At 36.3% G+C, this 22,131-nt stretch overlaps 1 protein-coding gene across 2 annotated transcripts in view; it reads left to right on the top strand.

Moving 5' to 3' along the window:
* The window catches only part of BTAF1 (B-TFIID TATA-box binding protein associated factor 1), a 46,166-nt gene that overhangs the window by 6,717 nt on the left and 17,318 nt on the right, over positions 1–22,131 (top strand). For both annotated transcript variants that reach the window (XM_080347919.1, XM_080347920.1), the window contains exons 2-20: positions 2,738–2,861; positions 3,883–3,997; positions 5,313–5,459; positions 7,729–7,892; positions 8,268–8,404; positions 9,055–9,166; positions 10,453–10,521; positions 13,018–13,107; positions 14,461–14,556; positions 14,798–14,974; positions 15,508–15,648; positions 15,783–15,907; positions 17,068–17,188; positions 17,263–17,367; positions 17,602–17,751; positions 18,387–18,529; positions 18,692–18,866; positions 19,341–19,544; positions 21,603–22,029. In XM_080347919.1, coding sequence (XP_080204045.1) covers positions 2,738–2,861; positions 3,883–3,997; positions 5,313–5,459; positions 7,729–7,892; positions 8,268–8,404; positions 9,055–9,166; positions 10,453–10,521; positions 13,018–13,107; positions 14,461–14,556; positions 14,798–14,974; positions 15,508–15,648; positions 15,783–15,907; positions 17,068–17,188; positions 17,263–17,367; positions 17,602–17,751; positions 18,387–18,529; positions 18,692–18,866; positions 19,341–19,544; positions 21,603–22,029 — 2,822 coding nt within the window. The remainder of the gene's footprint in view (positions 1–2,737; positions 2,862–3,882; positions 3,998–5,312; positions 5,460–7,728; positions 7,893–8,267; positions 8,405–9,054; positions 9,167–10,452; positions 10,522–13,017; positions 13,108–14,460; positions 14,557–14,797; positions 14,975–15,507; positions 15,649–15,782; positions 15,908–17,067; positions 17,189–17,262; positions 17,368–17,601; positions 17,752–18,386; positions 18,530–18,691; positions 18,867–19,340; positions 19,545–21,602; positions 22,030–22,131) is intronic.

Raw genomic sequence — 22,131 nt, 5'->3', positions numbered from 1 at the left:
TTTGATGACTTGGAATATTTATGTGGCGAGGATTCACTTGCCTAATCTAGATGTCTGGTGCCGGTTGAGATGGTATAATATGTCCTGGCTGCTTCAGAATGACAAGGGGCTCCTGCATTCTGTGTCATGTCGGCTGACCCCATGTGCATGACTCATTCTGAAGCATCTCAAATGCTACTAGATGCCTAGTTTTTAGCACCTGAATTGATGTCTTTGTGTCAGAAACATTTCTAATGAGCTCTGTGTCAGTGTAAAAGCTCGTGTGGTATTTCTTAGAAGAAAAAGTGATTTGAATGTAATGCTGTTCATAAGAATTTTGAATTGCCACTGCAAGTTCTATCTTGTTGATACACTTCAGCAGCAATTAGAAAAATCTCAAATTTCTGAAGTGCGAGGAAAAAAGTATCCACCTCTTTGAACAGGTTAGTGCTTTGTAATGAGCTCGTATAGCACAAGTTCACATAGAGGTGGTGCATGGTTGTCTTGTCATTGGAATGTAGTTGGCTCGGGACTGGAAGGTGACAGAAGGATTATCATTTAGTGATGTGAAACAACAGGAAGGTTTTTTGTTTTCATTTTGCGTTTGTGTGTAAATTAAACATATTACAGTTTAAAATCACTAGTTACAAACCAAGCATACTGCAGGTTAAAAAACCCAACAAACAACTGTATTTTGTAGGTAATACAGCTTCAAAAAGTTGTGGGTTTTAGGAGTGAATATCTAGTATTGTAACCAATAATTGGAATTAAACTTGGGGGTTTTTTTGAGGGCCATCATAGTGGTTCCCTCCTGTTTTTACACTTGAAGAGTTCTAGCTGAGGCAGTGGTCTAATTGCACATTCTGCTTGACTTCGATAGTTAAAGGAGTGGGTGCTGCTAACTGGTGAACTTTGTTTACCAGCGAGTTGAAGACTGAAAGGAGTGAGTTTAACAGTAAGAGAAGCAGCATGTTAGTGCAAGATGTGGTTGCACTGTACACTAGGATATTTAATACTGAATAATACTGAGTGCCGCAAATCAGGTTGGATTATCACTGTTAAATGTACTAAGGTAAATAAGTACCTAGTATGTTTCTCCTGACTAGTCCACTATCAGTGATTTGGAAAAGCTCTATCTATAAAGCTGTTGCTTTCACACTTGATGGTCAAGTCACACAAAAGGGCTAGTTTAGATATTTACGAAACACTAAATCATTGCAATTTGAAACTCCAGTTTCATCTACAGAAATTGAAATGAGCTTGCCTGTTTTACTAGTAGGAAGATAATTATTTCAAAGCTGGCAAATATCAGAAGTGTGTCTGAAATACTAGGCTGATTTGAAATACTTTCAGTTAGGTTTTTTTTGTTTGATTGATTGATTTTTATCTAGTGGATATTTAGTATCTCCAGTTAAAGCATTTGGGGTTTTGGAACTGTGTTTCTGTGGCATTACTACTTTGGCTCTGTAGCACTATTATTGCTAATGTGTTGTGTCACATTATAAGCTATTGTCAGGAGTAAGTGCAGTTTAAGTATGTCAAAGCAAATACAGAATCCAGTGATATTGGAAAGAGTGGTGTGTGGAGGTTTTTTTTGTTGTTTGGGTTTTTTTGTTTGTTTGGTTTTGTTTGTTTGGTTTTTTTTATGATTGAAACTAATGGTAATGCCAGTTTTGAAGAAATGTAGTTAATGATAACAGGCAAAACATTTGTCCTTTTCCTGTATTGGGTCACGGTACATGTTCACGAGAAGGGGAGCTGTTCAGCGTATGTGTGTCCTTGTTTCGTTTGGCAGATCTGGGTGAGCTTCCCTGCTCTGTAAATTTCAGCTTCATATTGTTGCAGTGTTTGGAGGAGTATATTTATGATTAAGGGTAGAAAAAAAAATTCTGATTGTATTACATGAACAAATTCTGGGTTTGCATTCCATAGGAGTCTCATACTGCTGAATAACTAACTGATAAACTAGGCACCCTGTAAAAAGAGTTCTAACTGTCCCACTTATAGTGGAGTAATGAACATTTGTTACTTCCATCATAGATTTGATTATATAGGAAAAGTATATTTTTATGTGTGTTTTTATGTGATGACTTTCTCATTCAGTAGCTCTGAAGGAGGAGTAAGCTAGCTGTTCTGAAAATAGATGTACAAGGTATCTTTTAGTAAATACAGTTACTGTGAAAACAGATCTGTTCTTTTAAATTATTGTGTTTCATGGGAAGGCCAGAGGTGTTGGATTATTTCAAAGCTGTAAATACAACAACAGGTTTGGTCTTACATATTCCAGGTAGTTAGGGGGAAAAATATATGGAAAGTAAACATTTGTGGTACCCTGAGAAAGCAGTTTGATATTATATATCACATGCTATGTGTTCAAAAGAAATTATAATATGCAATATGAGGAGTTAAGCCCTTTGCTTCAGAATTTGAAAATCACTTGCAACTTAGTAGTATTTATTTTTCAAGATTGAAAATGCTCTATCACAGAACAAAGGGAAGAATTTGATTTTTTTTCTTGTAACCACAGATTTTTTTTAAACTGTTTTTACAGTTTCCTTTTTTGCTTATCAAATTAAATGTGCTTTTAGAACAACTATGCTTACTGTTAGAAAAAAAGTAAGTTTGTCACCCTGTCAACTGCCAAACATTTATTCTGTTTGCTTTCAATAAAGTGAAAAATGTGGGAGAATATTAATAGAAATGCACAGCTGAACTATGAATACCATAAATTTTTTTTGGTTTTGTCAATCATATTTAGGCTTGATCGTCTCTTTATTTTACTGGACACCGGTACAACACCAGTAACAAGAAAAGCAGCTGCACAGCAACTCGGAGAAGTAGTGAAACTGCATCCTCATGAACTGAATAATCTCTTATCTAAAGTAAGTTGTTTGTTTGTTTGTTTTAATTGAGCTTGCTTTCAGTACTTCAATGATGAGAATAAAACTGGTTTAAAGCTTTGTGGGTTCTGTGGGATGAAGAAGAAAAAGCATAGTAGTCTTGTGTTCTTTGAAAATAAGAGACTACTTCTGTTAAGCCTGCTGTTTTCACAGCCTCTGCATTGTGTACATAAGTCAGGTTTCACTTTGCATTTAGTATTGCTAGTCAATTTTTGCTGTAAATTCAGATTTGCTTTTATAAAGAAAAGCTCTACTGCCTTATAAAATTTTCTCCTCCCACCTTTAAAGATTGTTACTGGTCTGATACAGCATTAAAAATAAAGGAGCCTGCTTGTCTTTAAAAGGGCTGCAAAATGGAACGAGATTTTTGTTAGTTTGAGATTTCAATCTGGCCAAGTCCAGTAAAAGCAGCAAAATAGTCTGTATCTGACAGCTGGACATGGCTGTGAGACCTCAGTTCTGCTCTTATGAACAGGTGGCCTCACCACAATAGATGGTATCAGAGTGGCCAAGGAATCATGAATATCAAACCACTTTCAGAGAAAGAAATAGTTTTTCCAGATTTGAGACATAGTTGCAAATTACTTAGGAAGAGCATGTTGCTTTGAGTGACCCATATTGTCCCTCTTCTTGGATTAAATGACTTTGCAGTTTTAAGGTCTGTTGATCTCTTCTGAACACTTCCTTTTAGAAAGCAAAAAAACAGAAGTCTCAAGCCTTGTTCAGTACCTGGAGGAAATCAAGGCTGAGTTTGACTGATGGGACTAAATATATCTAATGAATTCTTAATGTCTGGCTATGGCAAGAGTTCTGCTAAGCGGTGAGCAATATAGAGAAGGCTGCTCACATTTCTTTGGTTTGTTTTCTTGTCCTTTGTTTTTGTTGTTTTGACTGTTGTCTTAATCCATAGCCTTAAAAGTGTATTTTAGTAGAGCAAAATAGCTGATGGATTTTCTGAAAGTACATTTTAAGCGAGTATTTATTTATTAATCTCTCCTTAAAGGTCTTAGTGTATTTAAGAAGTACGAATTGGGATACTCGTATTGCAGCTGGACAGGCTGTTGAAGCAATAGTGAAAAATGTACCTGAGTGGAATCCAACTCCAAGATCAAAACAAGGTACTTTTTAAATGAATTATGTAGAATTTGTTGTTTTATCTGATGCAAACTGACTGTGACATGAGACTTTTCAAGGCTACTATGTCATTCTGGTTTGTTTTTTTTTTTTTGTTTTTGTGGGTTTTTTTAATGAGCATAGACTTTTTGATATGCATGGACTGTAGTAAACCTCTTTGACTTTAGATGGTCATATTAAATTACAATGATGTGCCTGATCTTTGTTTCTTCTAAGATTCCTGGTCTTCTGCTCTGTACCCTTCATAAAGCGCTACTTTCATAAATAAAAAGAATAATAACTAGTAATATAGAGAAAATGTTAACGGATCAACTTTGTCATATTTTGCAGGCACTTTTTCTTTTCTGTTACCTTGCTCAAAGCACCTTTCTAAGGGAGGTGAAATGACAGCTTGCTGAAATTTATTCTGTTTGTACTCAGTTTGCATCTGAAATTGTCATCTTAGGGATGTAAGAGTTGCTTTTATTGCCAACTTATGGACCTGTTTTCAGTGCTTTTGGCTAAACTTGTTGGCACTGTGTGTTCACAACCTTACGTGGTGCAAGTTCCAGAAATTAACTGTTCTAAAAAAGGAAAGCAAAACACCACCAACAAAACACACCTGTTTTGAGGTGATCTCGTAGTTGTTTCATTTAATGCCTTCTGGTTCTGTTGCTATAGAATTTGACAAGCAAGTTCTGTGTTTGCCGTATCTACTGCCTGTATGATTTTTGTAAGCCATCATATTTGTTCTTCTGCAACAACTTTCTTCTATCCAGATTGAGGAGTTGCTGTCTCTTAGTTTTTCCTCACAAGACAGCTGCCTTGTGTTTTAGATAACTTTGTCCTTCTCTGTGATTTTTCTTACTTGTGTTCTTCTTGAGATGCACAGAATTGCACACAGTGTACCCACATCTCTAGAATGCACAGTGGCAAAATGATACACTTTGCCGTGTTTTCAGTGTCCTTGATGATGCCCAGTACTTAGTTGGCTGTTCTGGCTGTCACTGTCCAGTAAGCTGGTGAATATAGAGAAGTGTCAGAAGTGCCTCCGAGGTCTTTAACTGCCAGTTCTGAGTTCAGTGTTGTGTAGGCATGGTTTAGGTTGTTAATTTTGAACCTTATCTGCCTCTTTAGCCATTAGTCTGTTCTGAGAGTAATTTTTGGATTCCTTAGTGCCATTGTGACTTTCAGTTACCCAAAAGAGCTCAGAGAAGAGTGCGTAGTGAAATCTCCTTCTTGTTGTTAAGGACTGATAGAATTGGTTGCAGTGCTGGTCCCCGGAGGACTCCAACGCTAACTTTTTTCTGTCCTCTCCAGAACAAGGCTCAGAAAGTCCTATGGAAGATTCACCTTCAACAGATCGGTTACGTTTTGACAGATTTGATATATGTCGGTTGTTAAAACATGGTGCATCTCTTCTTGGATCTGCTGGTGCAGAATTTGAAGTCCAAGATGATAAATCAGGTATATCTTTATATCTTACTTGCAGACAAGAAAACTTACTGATTTGAAAAAGTTTGTTGTAGCAATATTATGAGTCTAGTCATCCATGGTTTCTCAGGATGCTAGGAAATAATGGAAGAAAATATTCCCCAACATAACTGGTTTGTATTATCTTTCTCAAGTTAATCAGTTTAAGAGGGTGCAGATTGTTTGGTTTTTTTTCCTCTTAGAATTAGTATGTGTACAGGGGGGAAGAGGAGAGTGGAAACCTGAAAGAGAGAGTGAAAAAGCAATATTAAAGGCTTCTGTAGACTCTTGAGGTACAGGAATTACCACCACTTGTTCTTCATTAGAACAGTGTTCCCAAATAAAATAGTAGGGTGTGGCTTATTTAGAAGCTTGAATGTTTCAAATATAGAAACATTGCATGAAACATACTGTGATAAAACTGTTAAAGTTGGAAGGTCAAATATCAGCACTTGCGTAATGTCTTTTGTTTCAAGTTACTTGTCTGATACATTTCTTCAACTTAGCTGAGAAAGTTGGTTTATTTCAGTGTAATGGCATTTAATTATTTTAATCTAAGATATATTTTTTGCTGTTCCTTTACTCTCTTGCTCTAATTCCACTCCATCTTCCAGTTTCTGAACCAAATGAAATGATGCTATAAATAAGGATCTGCTCTGACTGCATAGCCCTGATTCACTTGTTACTTGCAGTGTACACAGATCATCACCAGCTGAGCAAGGAATGGAACCCATGGCTGCTGACGCTTCAGCAGTATCCTGTCTTAAACCTTGCTGCTGTTTTATTGCTTGCCATCTTATATGCTAGCTTAATAAGCTGTTGCACAAGTTTCATCTCTTCTAATGAAACCCTAACTGTTCAGAAGTCAAATAGATGGAATAGGACACTTTAGTTCATAGAAGTCTGCTATGTTTTATTCCCACACTGGGATAAATAAGATTGGCAAGGAGAAGAATGGTAAATACACTTAAGCAACTGCAACTGGTGTGTAGGCAATGTGAATGGATGTAAAGCAAGCTGAATAATCTCTGGAATGAGCAGTCTTTGACACTTTTTTCCTAAGATGAACTTGTGAAAGGAAAAAAAATTTCTAGAGAATGGAATTGGTTGTATGTATTTGTTTGTCAGTTAAATGCAATTTTAAAAGAAAGGCTTATTGATATAGATAGAATTAACTACTAATTACTGCTTAACCTGGTGTGTATCCCCAAATTCTGCCAATATTTGTTACCTACTGAAAAGGTTATGTGCAGATATTTGACCAAAAAAAAAAAAAATCTCCTGCCTGGCTTCCATATCACACATATAAAAAGAGTGAAGTCAGCCCTACACACTGCAAGTTTTGGTTTACATGGAAGGTTTATTCTACGTAGCCACTAAAATATTCTAATTTTTAATGTAAATGTGGATGCTCCCTAAGTCTAGGTGTTCAGTAATTGAAGTGTTGAAGTTTTGCAACATTCTTGAGGTAACTTCTGTTAACCTCCTAAATGAGCCTTGCTTGATAGGTTAAGCTTGAGGATAAAATCGTTAACAGACTCCAGCACCCTAAGAGAATCATGGTTTATGCTTCAATCTACATTGCCATCAGGGATTAGTTTGGGTAGGAGGAAAGGTGACACCTGAGTCTATTGCGTTTTACAAGGAAGAATGTTTCTGAAGAAAATGGGTTCACATTCAACCTAGCTTAATACAGGATATTGGATTGAATATCATTTGAGGGCTTTTATTGGTGGTTGTTATTTCTTAGGTCTGTATTTCCTAACAGAAGATAAAGTCTAGGAGGAAAAGAAACCATTCTTTTAAAAAAACAAAACCAAATGCCAAACAAAAAAAACCCTGCCAAAATCAACAGATCCAACAAGGATGCATGTGCTCAATAAAAAAAGCACTAGCTCTTGAATCAGTTGCTGGATTTATTTTATTACTGTGTTAATTCACTCTTTTCCAAGGACACTTTCCTAAGAATTTGTGGGAAACTTGTTTTTTTACTTCTGTAGACCAAATGTAATTTAATGAATTTCATGAGAGCTGTTTTTCTGCTTAAAAATTGATGGCAGATTAACTATTAGTATAGGTTCAGCAGCAGAAAAGGGCTTCCTAAGAATCAGTGTGATTTGGTTTAAAATATTGTATTGATTTATTATCAGAGTACAACTTCATTCTGTAACTTTTGACTTGTTATTTCATTGAATAAATCTTTAATAATACATTAGGTTAGAAATTTGACGTTTATTTCCTTTTCAAAAAACTTTTTTTTAAGGTGAAATTGATCCTAAAGAGAGGATAGCACGGCAAAGGAAACTGTTGCAAAAGAAACTTGGCTTAGATATGGGTGCTGCAATTGGGATGAATACTGAAGATCTGTTCAATGATGAAGATCTGGACTATTCACCTTCTTCAGTTTCACTAGTAAACAAACAACCTGTAGGTAAAACCTTGAGCTGTTTGGCTGCAAGGAATAATATAGTGGTTTTGCTTTATTTCATAGAATCATTTAGGTTGGAAAAGACCTCTAAGGTGGTCCAGTCTAACTGTAAACCTAACACTGCCGAGTCCACCAAATTTGTGCTTCTGCAGTTATCATACTTGAATTATAAAGATTATCTAATATGGTTTGCTTTGGCTTCCTGAATTTTTATGCCACATAGTTATATGTTAGTGTTGTTTGATGTCAAACTGCTGCTCTGAGTTTGAAATGACAGATGGTTGGGGAAGATGGTTGGGAGAGCAATATGGGTTTAAGGATTTTTCAGGAACTTCCTGGTAAGAAGAATTGACAATGAATGACTTTTCTTTCAGACTCTTCAGGCTGCTGAGTTAATAGACTCAGAATTTCGAGCTGGTATGAGCAGTAGACAAAAGAATAAAGCCAAAAGAATGGCTAAGCTATTTGCAAAGCAAAGATCCAGAGATGCGGTGGAAGCTAATGAGAAGAGGTATAATACTTGCCTTTATTTCAGTTAAGCTGGGATTGTGGTTTGATTTATTTGTTGGAAAACTTCCTACAGTCTTTGCATCTTCATCTTTTGTGTGCCAGTTGTGCTGATGGTGAAACACTTGTGTGCCAGACTTATTCCCAGCAGAGCTTTGTTAATTACTAAGCTTTAGAGTGATCTTGAAATAATGGGATGCTTCAGTTAAAATTTGTGATTTATCCCTGTTATTAAATATGGCTTGAGAACAGCACATGAAAATGTGGTATTCAAAAAGATAAACAATAACTACAGATTTAAGATGTAACTTTCTCATGTATGCTGTGTTCCCCACTGTGATTGATAGCGACGTATTATTGTACCTAATGTGTTTATATCAAGCAGTAAACAAAATTATCTTTCCTTGATTTTTCTTTAATAATTTGTCTTTCTTGGAAAAGACTCGGAAGGATTTTCTATTTGGGACAGTGTTCTGCCATCTCCTCACTGAGTTTTCTTACATGTAAACCTATCTATTTTTCATATTTCACTGTTAAACTTCTGTGTTTTGTATTCTTGCCACACTGTATTGTGTCTGAGACTTCACTTGTAGACATAATTACTTCCCCTAAAGGATAGTTTCAGTTCATAAACGTATACTTGTTCCTTCTCAGCAATGACAGCACTGATGGGGAACCAGAAGAAAAGAGAAGAAAAGTTGCAAATGTTGTCATCAACCAGCCTGCCACAGACTCAAAAACATTCGTAGAAAATGCTCCAGAAGAGGTATTATGTGTTGTTCTGCTGTAGCTGGAATGATAATTCAGGTTTTGTAGCAGAATGGTGTAAAATAAAACTCCTTTATGCTCCCAAATTCTTTAGTCATTTTAGCATTAAGATAAATAAAGAATGCCATTGCCAGCTTACTTTTATATGTAAAGAAGCAAATGAGCTTCAAACTGTGTATAGCATGGAGGAAGAAAACACGTTTAACCAATTAGTAGCAGTTTGTGACCCAAATGAACCTGAGTAGGTGGATTACAGGTGTCAGACCTGGGTATTAAACTGTAACGCTGTGCTAAACACTTAAATGGTAGGATTACACTGAGCCATAAATAATTTGATCATTTACACTTCATTTAATCTTTGCCTTACTTTAACTAGGCTTAATTTAGAATTAAGTTCTGTCTTTAGTAGTTGAAGATTTAAACAATTACCTTAGTTTTAGAAGAACTTACATTTGTTTCAATAGACTGAAAACCTGCAAAATTGTAAGAAATGCTATACCAGAATGCAAATGGTACATAGAAGCTCATTTGTAGAGAATCTTGAGTAGACTCTAATCTACAAAAAGATTTTACCAAACATATCTTAGTAATTAAATTCTTTGCAAAATGGCGATTGGAGAATGAATTTGAGAGATTAGTGGGAACTGCAGGCTTGAATAGCTGCTCATTGCTAGACTTTTAAATGCTTTGTGAAGTTGTGAACTTACTGATGTTGGTCTCATAATCTCCTTTCCAAAAACCTGTTGGTTTCATTGCAGGAAATCTTGAGATAGTGGATATGCTGCTGGTTTTCAAAAATGTAGAATGTGTTTTGAAAAAGGTGGTGTTTTTTACTGGATTGACTGACAAAATGTGATTATGTAGTGTAATTTAAAACTGAGACTTGCCCATTACTTTCTTTAAAGGCAGAGTTCATAAATTTAAAGAATCACTGGGGAGGATAAGAAACTTTGCTTAATATTCTGCCTTAGTGTGGTTGTTAAAAGGAGGTTGAATTCCAGAACATCAAAATTAATTACCGTAGAGAAGAGGTTACATTACTAACAGACAATCTTCTTAAGCTTTTTAAAAGATCTGGTGCTGATCAGCAAAGTTTCTGAAGTGTGGAAGAAGGTTGGTTGTTGTTGTTTTGTGCTTTTTGTTTTTCATTTCTGTCTAGTAACAAAGAAAAATACTTAAGCTATTGTAGGTCTTTGTGATCTTCACATATCTAAGTGGTATGCAATATAAGAAGTGTTCACCTGATCTCTTTTTAATCTCATACTTAAATTTTTATAAATTTAGGCAAATGAATGGCCTCTGGAAAGCTTTTGTGAAGAGGTGTGCAATGATCTCTTTAACCCTTCTTGGGAGGTAAGACGTGTGCAGTATCTTAGGTGTAGCTATAGATTCAAAAAAAAAAAAAAGGGCTTCTACAGAAACATAGAAATTTTACATGTGGGACTTGAGACCATTTTGCTAGATAGCAAAAATTAAATCAATTGTAAATACAGATTACACAGCTGAAAAAACCTGGCTTTTGGAGAACTTAAGTGTTTTTTAAGACTCATTTAAAGAGGAAATGAAGAAGTGTAATATATACTCAAGTGGAGAGTAGGAAAGATGGAAAGCAGTGATTATAAGTAAGAATTCTGGAAGTATTGAAACTCAAGCAAAATAAACACATGCATCTGTGGTCAAAAAGATTAAACAATTAAAACAGGATTGGATTCATCAAGAGTTTAAGGAGTATTGTATGGTCTGATGATGATGGTGGCATGTTTGTCTAATGCTAAGTTAGTAGAAAAAGCGAGGGGATCAATCCTTTGGTAACAGGGTAGGCTACAAATCATTAGTTGTTCTCTTCATTTATAAAAATGAACTTTTAACTTTTTTTAGAATTATATGGTTTTTGTACTTCGTATTTACTATATTTGTTTGCCTAGACAATTTGTTTCTGAGATTCAAAACCTTTTCTGACCACCCTTTTATTCAGTCCTTATACTCTTTTCCACAAACTTCAAAGCAAAAATATGATGTAGCTGACAATGGTATCTCTTCCTTGAGCTAAAGAAGGAAATAGTTGTCAGCTAACTTCAGTTTTTTAATGAGAGTTGATTTTTTTGAAGGATCAAATGTTAACACCAACTGTAATATACTTCGGTATATCTGCAGCACAGTTTCAGTTATAGCAAGTTGTCTCTACCCGTACTGATCTCAAACTTGGAAACACAGAGAGAGATCTTTGCAGCTAGCACAATAATTTTGAGCCCAGAGAAGGATAATTATATTTGTGGGCACATCACTGCATCTGAACTGAAAGTAGGCTGTTTGCAGTTGAAGCTGAAGTCCGCTTGTTTTCTGTAATGCAGAGACATTCTCATATCTTTGTTAGCACATTTGATATAGGGTGCACACAATTAAGTAGATCAATACAGAATCATTATTACAGTATGTTCTGCATGAGAAGCAGGTTAAACTACCTCAAAATATGCATTTATAAAATGGCCCTCTGGCATCTTCTTGCAGTGTCTAGAGGTAGCCTGGATGACTAGTTCAGAATGCTTGCTGGGCTTCCAGGCAGCTGAAGTCAGACAAGATGAATCCTGCTTCTGGTGTTTTCTTCATACATTTGTCTTGCTGGTTTATGTTGCAGAAGCTTAGAAGTTAACTAGCAAAGTCTTCCTCTTTTGGCTTGTAGAAACTATCTCATAAGCAATCTTGGACCAAATAAGCAAATGATTGGTTTGTTATGAACGGTTTGGATTTTAAGACCACACTCTCTGGCTGTTTTTTTATTGGCTTGCTTATAGCTTTTGCCAGTAGCCACTGAGCTGTAAATATGCAGATGTGTATGTTTACATTTAATCTAAGATATTCTTATTAAGGGAGGACCCACCAACTACTTAGCTCTAGTTGTTGCTATGATGAAATACAATAACTTTCTGCTAGCAACAACCATGTATATGAAGTGCCCTTTAAAAAACAAACAAAAAAACCCAACTACCAGTAAGTTCTGCTGTTACCTATATGAAGACCTCTCAATGAAAACCTGGTTCAGAACTTTACTTTTGCAACTTCCTATGTATCTATTGAGTGGGCTTTTCTTGATTAGCCAGTTTCTAGTCCAGTTATGTATCAAAAATACCAGAAACAGGTGTGTCTATAGCACATCTTTCTACTAGTGTTCTGACATTTCCCAAACTCTTCTTAGTGTTTTCAACGGTTCATGTTTGGTGGGAACATACAAGTGGCTATAATTTGCTTTCCCATGTCAGTTGTTCATTTACTTGTTAACATTTAGCCAAGCAAGGCAGGTTTTTAGTCTGTGCAGAACAGTAATTCTCAGAAATTTGTTTTGCAGACCCTAAAATACTCAATGGGGATCCAAACTTTTTTTTAAGAAATATAGAGGATTGTAGGGAAATATGGAGTTTTTAAGAAATATAAGATTTTTGCTCTTCTCTAGCTTACAAGCTTACGAAAACCAGTAATATCTTCCAGTTGCTCTTTCTCTGAAAACCAGTGTCTTGTAGTGAGGTAAAACTAAATGAAAACTGTCTTTGGCTACATTACTATGAATATGATAATAATATCTTCTGTATTAAAAAGCAGAAGCAATTCTTAATTGTTTCTGTCCATAAGTTGCCAAATACTTAGGAAAAGAACAGGTTGGCTTTGAACAGATTACTATTATGTATATGATTTGATCTAATAAAATACTGTCCTTTCCCACAAATCTTTAAGTACCACTAACTCTGCAGTACTTGAAATGTCTCTATCAAGAATAAAGTGTTGTTTCAGTTATGCAGTGTGATTTTTATTTTTTCCTAAATATTCAAAAATCGACTCTTTATTTCACTTTTCTAGGTTCGACATGGTGCAGGTACCGGATTGAGAGAGATACTTAAAGCTCATGGTAAAAGCGGTGGTAAAATGGGAGATAGCTCTTTAGAAGAGGTAAGTTTCCAGTAATGTAGACTTAACATGTTACTTAAATGAAGCTTTGAAAGCAGACTTCTTAAAATACTTAAGCTTTGCAGAAGGTGGTTGATCTGGGGCAATATAAACAATGAGATTTGTCTGCTCAAAATAACCTGGATGAAATCGTTGTATGCCCTGATGAAATGCTTACATTCTTTTTAAAAAGCTGATGCAAAAAACATACTACTGTACAAGCAGCCATTAATGTGTAGACTGTGTGTAAAGGTATTAAACACCAGCTTCCATACTAGAAAATACTATTTTCAGGTCATGGTAAGGGTATGCTGAAATAAAATTGACAATCTGATCATGTAACTCTAATGAAGCGTCTTAGACCATCTAATTCTAGGCACTTAAATAGTGACTTGATGGATTTGCTTGCTTTGTTATTATGACAAAAAGTATTTTAAATAGTCTATTTAAAAGGAAAACCCTTTTAAAAAACATCCTGAGAGTATTAACTTGTTGACTAATAGTGAATCTCATTCAGATTCATCCTGATTTCTCTGCTGTAAAAGCAGCTGGGAGAGCTTGTGGTTTAGAGGGTGTTGAAGAATGAGGATATGCCGTAAATCAACCGTAAATCAAGCTACTTCAGCATACTTTGTATATAGGGAAAGCAAAAGCTGGTAGCTATCCTTGCTTCCATATGTAGCAGTATTTGTTCCATGGAGAATGCAGGGTAATAATAACACGTGCTACAATATGATACTTTAAACAGTTCCTTAACTATCTATGGAAAGAGTGTGTGTACTCCAGGCTCACTTCAAAGGCTGCTGTGTATGCTGTATGCAGGCTATAATTCTTTGACAGGTATGGGAATATGAAATCCATAATATGATGAAAGTTTTGTTCATTAAAGCGATAGTTTTCAAGGGAAGTGGTGATGTAGCAGGCAAACAGTGGAGATGAGAAAGATGATGCCTGAGCAGTTGGTTTTATGGGGCTTCTGCTCTGACATTGAGTTACACATCTAGTGGGTCTCTAACAGAGACCAGAGATTCAGAACAAGCTTGGTCTAAATTGCTTTGTTAAATCTGGAAGAGGCATGGCTGAAGAGCAAGTTCCTTTCATTGAACCTCCCACAGCAGAGAAGTACTGCTTCATAGTTTATTTGTAAATATTCTTCAAACATGGTAATTCATTTGCCTGGGACATGTTGACATTAGTCAGTATATATTATCTGAATGACTGTCTGTGCAAGATGACTATATTAAGTTAATTTAAACGTGTTGTTATATCTTTTAGATAAATTTTAGCTAAAGAAAGCATATCAGAAATCCTTTATGAATGAATATATTCAAGTGTTCAATTTTTCTCTCTTTACAGATGATTCAGCAGCATCAGGAGTGGCTAGAAGATCTGGTTATTAGGCTTCTTTGTGTGTTTGCACTGGACAGATTTGGAGACTTTGTTTCAGATGAAGTAAGTTGTCTCTGAGGGCACAGGTAGATCAGCAAGCTTCTGCAGGAGATAATATTGCAGCAGTGCCACTCACTGTATGTGCCTGTTGTAACTGCTCAGAGATGCGTATTACAAAGTAGCTGATACATACATTTCACCTTGTTAGTATAGCAGTTTCGGTCATCTGACTCTACTCATATTTTTTTCTTTTTAAGTAAAATTTCATACAGAAGTATCTGTTTTATCATTTACTTTATCCTAGGTGGTAGCACCAGTTCGTGAGACTTGTGCTCAGACTTTGGGAGTTGTATTGAAACACATGAATGAGGCTGGAGTTCATAAAACAGTGGATGTTCTCCTGAAGCTGCTCACACAGGAACAGTGGGAAGTGAGACATGGTGGTCTCCTAGGAATAAAGTACGCTTTGGCAGTACGCCAGGTAATAATCCTCATGACAAATTGCAGGAAGGTCTGGAACAAAAAAACTCTGCTCAAAGTTGGTGTTGCTGGACAGTATGATAAAGTGAGCTTGCTTGCACTGCAGCCATATGTACATTGACGTGACTACTTTTATATCCAGGGTTCAGAAATATGCAAATATGTAGCAAAGTTGTACTGTTGTAACTTGATAAGTTACTTGCACAAAACATGATAAATAGAGGCTATGCTTGCTTTATTTTGATGATACTTTGACTAACAGAGCTGAGTGCTACAAGAGTCTATTTATGGTGTTGTTCTGCAAATACTGAGCTTTGTTTACAGCAAAAGTGAGCTGTGTTCACAGTTCATTCCAATTTGTAACCTGGCTTTTACTTCGTGAATGGTAACTGATGATGTTTAGATCATAGTCTTGGACCCATAGCTTCTGTTTTATGTAACAAACAGGTTTATTCACACACTCAGAGTATGTTTTAGTTCTTTGGGGCATTATATGCTTTTTAATTTTAAAAATGCTTTTGGTTGTTTTGGCAGGACATGATCAACACATTATTGCCTAAAGTGTTGCCTGCAATAATTGAAGGTCTCCAAGATCTGGATGATGATGTCCGAGCTGTTGCTGCAGCATCTTTGGTACCAGTAGTGGAAAGCCTGGTCCAACTTCAGTCTCAGAAGGTTACTGAAATGTTTTCCATCAACTCTGATTGCAAAGTTCACTTTTGATCTGAGTGAAGAAAATAACACTTAAAGGCAGCACCTGGATTTTTTTTTTTTTTTTTTAATTTGGTCTCTTCTGCTTATTTGTGTAGGTGCCTTTTATTCTTAATACCTTGTGGGATGCACTTCTGGAGTTGGATGACTTGACAGCTTCCACAAACAGTATCATGATCCTTCTTTCTTCCCTTCTAACTTATCCTCAGGTCCGCAAATGCAGGTAATTTTTAAATTAGTATTGCTTCAGTATTGCAGGTTTGACTACCCAGTTATTTTCAAATTGGAATAATCAAAGTTGCTTTCAAGTCATGTGCCAAGAAGATGCTTGATTTAAATCAGTGTTTTAATTTTACTCTTGCTTTTCCGTAAAACGAAGGTTAGGACAGTGCTTCTATTCTCATTATATGAGTAAAAGGCAACTAAAGACTTAAAGGATACTAGACATTGTTTATATGTGACTTTATTTTTTCCCCTGTCCATTCATCTTGGTTATTTTAGTAAAAGGATATTGTCTCTGCTCATATGGTGGTCCTGCCCACAAATTTCTGGTTTGTCTGTGCTGTGTTGACAAACTCCAAACAAGAGAGCAAACTATGCATGTTAATGTGTGTATACCTGTAGAACTTTACCATTGGACCAGTTCTGAAGAGAGAGCTACAGACTTGAAAATTCACATCAGTAGTACAACCAGTAACTCTGTGACTGGTTGAAGACCATGCCTAGTTCCTCTCTGTTTGGGACTCTGTCAAATTAAAGGAATTGCATATCAGTATGTTAACATTTTTCATAATACACATGGTAAACTCACAGCATCTATACTTAAGGTAGATGCTTTACACATCTTATCTTTCTCATCCTATATGATCATCACTGCTGAAGCTGATTTTTGCCCAAATCCAAAATTAAGAATGGTGTTTTGTCACTAATGCCGTCTTTAATTCAGCATGTTCTACTTGCATCAGCTGATGTGCAAGTTCATGCACAAAAGATCCAAGTTCGTTTTTAGTTACTTCTAAGTTCACAAATGCCTAATAATAAATTCAGAACAAAACCTCACTTTTTTCTAATTAGTTGAACAAAGCCCAGAATATAATCTGGGAAACAACATGGTAAAAAGACATGCTTGAATAGAATACTTCTTTATACCAGTAAGAGAAAACAGTATTTTCCCCAAAAAAAAGATACTGACTCAAACTATTTTAAATGTTTAAACTGTGGTAACTTGATCCTTCAGTTAAAATTACCAAGCATCTGCAATAATACCTTTGAAAAAAAGCTTTATTTTGGATAAAACTTTATCATTGAGGATAAACAAAATTAACTTAGCTGTGTGTTTGTTTTTCCCTGTCACTGCCTCTACATCTCCCCTTCATGTGCTAGTATTCAGCAATCACTCACAGTTTTGGTCCCACGTGTGTGGCCGTTCTTGCATCATACTATATCTTCTGTGCGAAAAGCAGCACTGGAAACATTATTCACACTGCTGTCTACCCAAGACCAGGTAAGAATTAGTTATTAGTGTTCTACTGTGATACATATTGGAATCTGCTTGATCATATGATACCCTCGTTTCAGAGCTCTTCAACATGGCTGACTCCAATTCTGCAAGACATGTTGAGGCACATATTTCAGTTTTGTATCTTAGAAAGCAATCAAGAAATTCTGGATCTTATTCACAAGGTATTTACATGACATAGATACATGGTGTTTGTGTATCCTGCTCTTTCATATCATCTGCACTTTTATGTAGATAAAGAATAGTGTGTTCATATTAATTATTTTGGAGTTAGCTTATGTGATGCTTTAGCATAGAGTGAAGGAGAATTGGGTGGTTCCTACAATGTATCAGCACATGTACGATCTTACATAGACCACATACAGATTTGTCACTGTTTCCACTGTTTCTTTCCCCAGGTATGGCTGGAACTGTTAAACAAGGCATCTGTACAGTATGTGGTTGCAGCTGCTTGTCCATGGATGGGAGCCTGGCTCTGCCTAATGATGCAGCCATCTCATTTGCCCATTGACTTAAACATGTTGCTAGAAGTAAAAACCAGGTCAAAAGTAAGTGAAATGTGACCTCACTGTTTGGGGGAAAGAGGAAGTTGATTAGCTGCACAGCAATACAAAGACATGTTCTAAAGATGTTAGAGGGGAGTGGTGGTGCATTTCTATAACTCCAAATGTAACCTATCTTACAAACCTGATGTCTGTAGGCCAAAATAGTTCTTCTCAGGTTATCCATGAGAACTCAGTTCCGTCATGCAGCACATTCTCTATGGATCCTTTACTTTACAAATCTTTATTTACCTGGTTCCGTAACCATCATGGTACCAAAGCCATCTGTTTGCAAGATTGATTTAAGTCTAAAAGTGCTGCATTATTTCTGAAAACATGCTGAAAGAGGTTTCCTTTTTGTTCTGTGTGGACTCAGTTCATCAGCTATATGTTGGGTATTAGTTTTAATGTAAAAGTGAAGGAATCATATAATACATTTTAAAAGGACCATGGAATACTATTAGTGGAGAGATGATTTATAATGATTCACTACTTTAAGAAGTCTGCTATCCAAGAAATGTTCTGCCTTTTTTTCCAGCATTTGTGGGGTATGATGGTTATTTGAAACGTTATGGAATATGAATTTGTCTTTTCTATTACAAATACATTTAGTTTCAGCCTCTCCCAACTTTATTCGTCAGGAAAAGGCAGGTGCTAAACTGCGTCAAGGTCAAACCCAGAATAAGGAAGTGATTCAGGAATACATTGCTGGGGCAGACAGCATTGCAGAAGATCCAGCAACCAGGGATTATGTTGTCATGCGAGCTCGGATGATGGCAGCAAAGTGAGTTTACTGGAAATCTGGAAAAATATTGAAAATCAATTTCTTTCTCGTTATATAGTGGTTTTGCCACAATCTGAGTAGACTTTTTTGGCATCTTCATTTTGAATCATTAATTGCAGAGCAATTGTAACACTGAAGTGGGTGTTCTTTCTCCTTTTTCAGGTTGCTAGGAGCACTTTGTTGCTGCATGTGTGACCCAGGTGTAAATACTGTTACTCAAGAAATAAAGCCAGCTGAATCGTTAGCTCAGCTACTGCTTTTCCACTTGAATTCTAAATCTGCCTTGCAGAGGATTAGTGTTGCACTAGTAATTTGTGAGTGGGCAGCCTTGCAAAAGGTAGGACGTTTCTGCAGCAAAAATACACCTTACTTACTATCTTAATCCACAACTAATCTGATACTTAGCTTGAAATAAAAATCTCAGTTGATAATCTATTTACTAAAGTCTTGATTGTTAGAAAATGGAGGCATAAATTATTTGGTAACTGAAGGCAACTGTCAGAACTATGAATCAGTAAATATGTTCACATTTCTTCTACAAATAAGTCTGTTCTCAAGACACATGTTATCTAAGGTCAGTGCTTCCTTTTAACATGACTGTCTTCTCTGTGTTCGCTACCAATGCAGTTCTAGTGGCAGACTGAATTTTTTATTTTTTTTTTTTTTTTTTAAGTCTTTAACGTTCTGGGTTACAAATGTTAACGGTCCCTCTGGAAACTGGATTTTGGTAGCTAGATTGCACTGTTTAGTGCCCAAACTGAACAAAAAGAATTGTGATTATGCAGAAATACAAATTCTTTTCTTGTTCTAGGAGTGTAGAACCGTGGCCACTTGTGTGCAACCTCGTTTACTTGGGGTCCTTTCTGAACATCTCTATTATGATGAAATTGCTGTTCCTTTCACACGAATGCAGAATGAATGTAAACAACTCATCTCATTGTTCGCTGATGCACACATTGACATTGGAAACAGGGTAAACTGCAGTGTATTTACAATAGATCAAGCTAATGAGCTGGTAAGTAGAGGCATGTCTGCCCTTCTTTCAAATATATTATTGTCTTGAAATACATCTTCAGCATAATTATTACATGGACAGTAAATTTCAGAAATAATGTGGTGACTTCACACGTCCTTTGACATGAGATATGTGATAGATACTTACCACTTTCCCTGTGGTGTTTACAGGCTATGTCAAAATCAAGTAGAATGCAACGTAGATACTTAACAGGAGAAAGTAGTACAGTGTTCTGAATGCAGGTGTATATTCCCCATTGAAATCTACATAGAAGAAAACAAAGCAGGCTGGAATTCTTTCAAAACCACTGTCGAAGACAAACTGTAAATTCTAAACTTCCCCCTGCCCGAATCTGCCAAGCATGTGCTTTAAAGCGTGTGGTTTTTCCTGGCTGTTCAATTGTTTTGTCTTTTTTTAATCTGAAAATATCAATGTTAGATGTGCTAATAAAATGTAACTCTTGACATAAAAAGCTCTGTAAGCAAAAACAGCTGATAATGTTGGGTCAACAATTTAAAAAGTTTTTCTTTTAATCCCAAACTGGCTTCTTAAGCAGAGAGAAAGATAGGAGTATGGACAGATGAGGTAGGATGTAAATGAAGAGCTTGTGGATTTGAGAGCCTGCAGAATAAAAGGGGACTGATGTGGGAGGGGTGTGTAGATTTGGGAGGATGAAGGAATTGTGATGGATATGGTGCAGCTTGGGGCAGGAGAGGAGGGGGATTAGGATCCTAGGTGTGTTTGTGTATGTAACTGGGATGTTGATGATAAGAAGGTTTAAGTTTGTATGATTATGGTCGTGATAAGTGTAGGATGATGGATCTTGAAATTCTCAGATAGTAGTATTTATGTAGAAATGCAGTAGCTTAACTTGGAAATCTGAGGATATCTTTCAAGTTATAGATAATTGTGTATATGGGCTGAGGGAATTTTGGCAGCCAGTCTGATTACAGCTGCCATCTAAAATAAATTCCCAAGGTCAAGCCAGACAGGATCGTGAGAGCTCATATTCTGTGAAGTACATGAGTTTTCATATACCTCAACTGTTTAGTAACAGTGCTTCTGAACCACTGCATGTTTTTTCAAAAGATAGCTGTTCTGGAGTAGAAGACTCATTCCTTAACTATTTGCTATTTTCTGTGGTTGTTGTCTTCACCCTTTTCAACTCTTCCAAGTTTTCTTGAAATACAGACACCAGACTTACTCTGCATTGTAGTCTGGATCTTCATGCATTAGGTGTAAAAACCCTGTGCCTGTCCTCACTGTTCATATGTTGTGCATCCTTTGATCATTACAGTCATCACAGTCATGTGGAATAGAACTTGAGGCATCTATAGAATGAAGCAGGACAAGTCTGATAGTCAAAAGACTCAACTTGAACCTTTAAAAGTGAAGTGCAAAAAACAACAAAACCCCATGCGACTAATCCTTTCAAAAGCTGTCGTCTTTCCTGTACCTAGGAGCCTGACTATCTTAAAAGTAGAATAAGTTCAGCATTTCCATGATTCCATGTTGCTTTTAATCTGTTTCCTATGAAAGATTTAAGCACCAGTAGTCAAGTGGGGGAGGATATGGCAAGTCCTCCAACTACTGTGTTGTGTTTTTTCCTTAGGTGTTTATCCCAGTCTTCTTTCCTATAAAGAAAATAATCTTAGAAACAACTTGTTCATGCACAGGACCTTGCACATCTTTTCTGGCCTCCTGTATTCGTAGTATATTCTCTTTTTCTTATCTGTCATGTGCTTACATATTGCCAGAATATCTGGATATATCTGGCACATATAGGACAATCTAAATTTGGAGGAGTACATAAACTCCTATTTTAGCTTTAGGAATCTACATTTGACATGTTCATAATATGCCTGATTTTTCCCCTTGAGCTGCAGTTCAAGATTCCAGAAACGATTCTTTAAAGTATTTCCTGCTTTTTGCTGGCAAAATGGAGATGATCATACCTGGTGAAGTGACTTGTTATGTTGTGAATACCACAGTTTTCAGAAGATATCCAATTTTACAGTAAACAAAACAGATTTGTAACTCTCTTTTCCTTTTTATTAGGTTACTTCTGTTTTCAATGAAGTGACATCATCCTTTACTTTGAATCCTAAAATTCTACAACAATTGGACAGTAAACGACAACAGGTCCAAATGACTGTTACAGAAACAAATCAAGAATGGCAAGTGTTGCATCTGCGAGTCCATACATTTGTTGCATGTGCAGTTGTGAACTTGCAGCAACTTCCAGAAAAACTGAATCCTGTTATAAAACCCTTAATGGAAGCCATCAAAAAAGAGGAGAATACACTTATACAAAACTATGTGGCTTCATGTATAGCAAAGTTACTTCAGCAATGTACAACAAGGTCTCCTTGTCCCAACTCAAAGATTATAAAAAATCTCTGTAACTCCCTCTGTGTGGATCCACATCTTACCCCACTAGCAGCATGTCCTGCGCAGCCTCAGGGAAGCCATGAAAACTCCAAAGGTATGCTGTCTGAGACTCCTGGGATTCTTAAAATATGGCTGCTTGTCTCTGAAAAGTTAAAATGAGTATTTGAGGGAGTCTTGTTTTCAGTGTTTTTTAAAA

The sequence above is a fragment of the Nesoenas mayeri genome (assembly GCF_963082525.1).
Source record: "Nesoenas mayeri genome assembly, chromosome: 7".
Lineage (NCBI taxonomy): Eukaryota > Metazoa > Chordata > Aves > Columbiformes > Columbidae > Nesoenas > Nesoenas mayeri.
The sequence above is the reverse complement of the archived record's forward strand: the minus strand, read 5'-3'. Positions and strand labels throughout refer to the sequence as shown.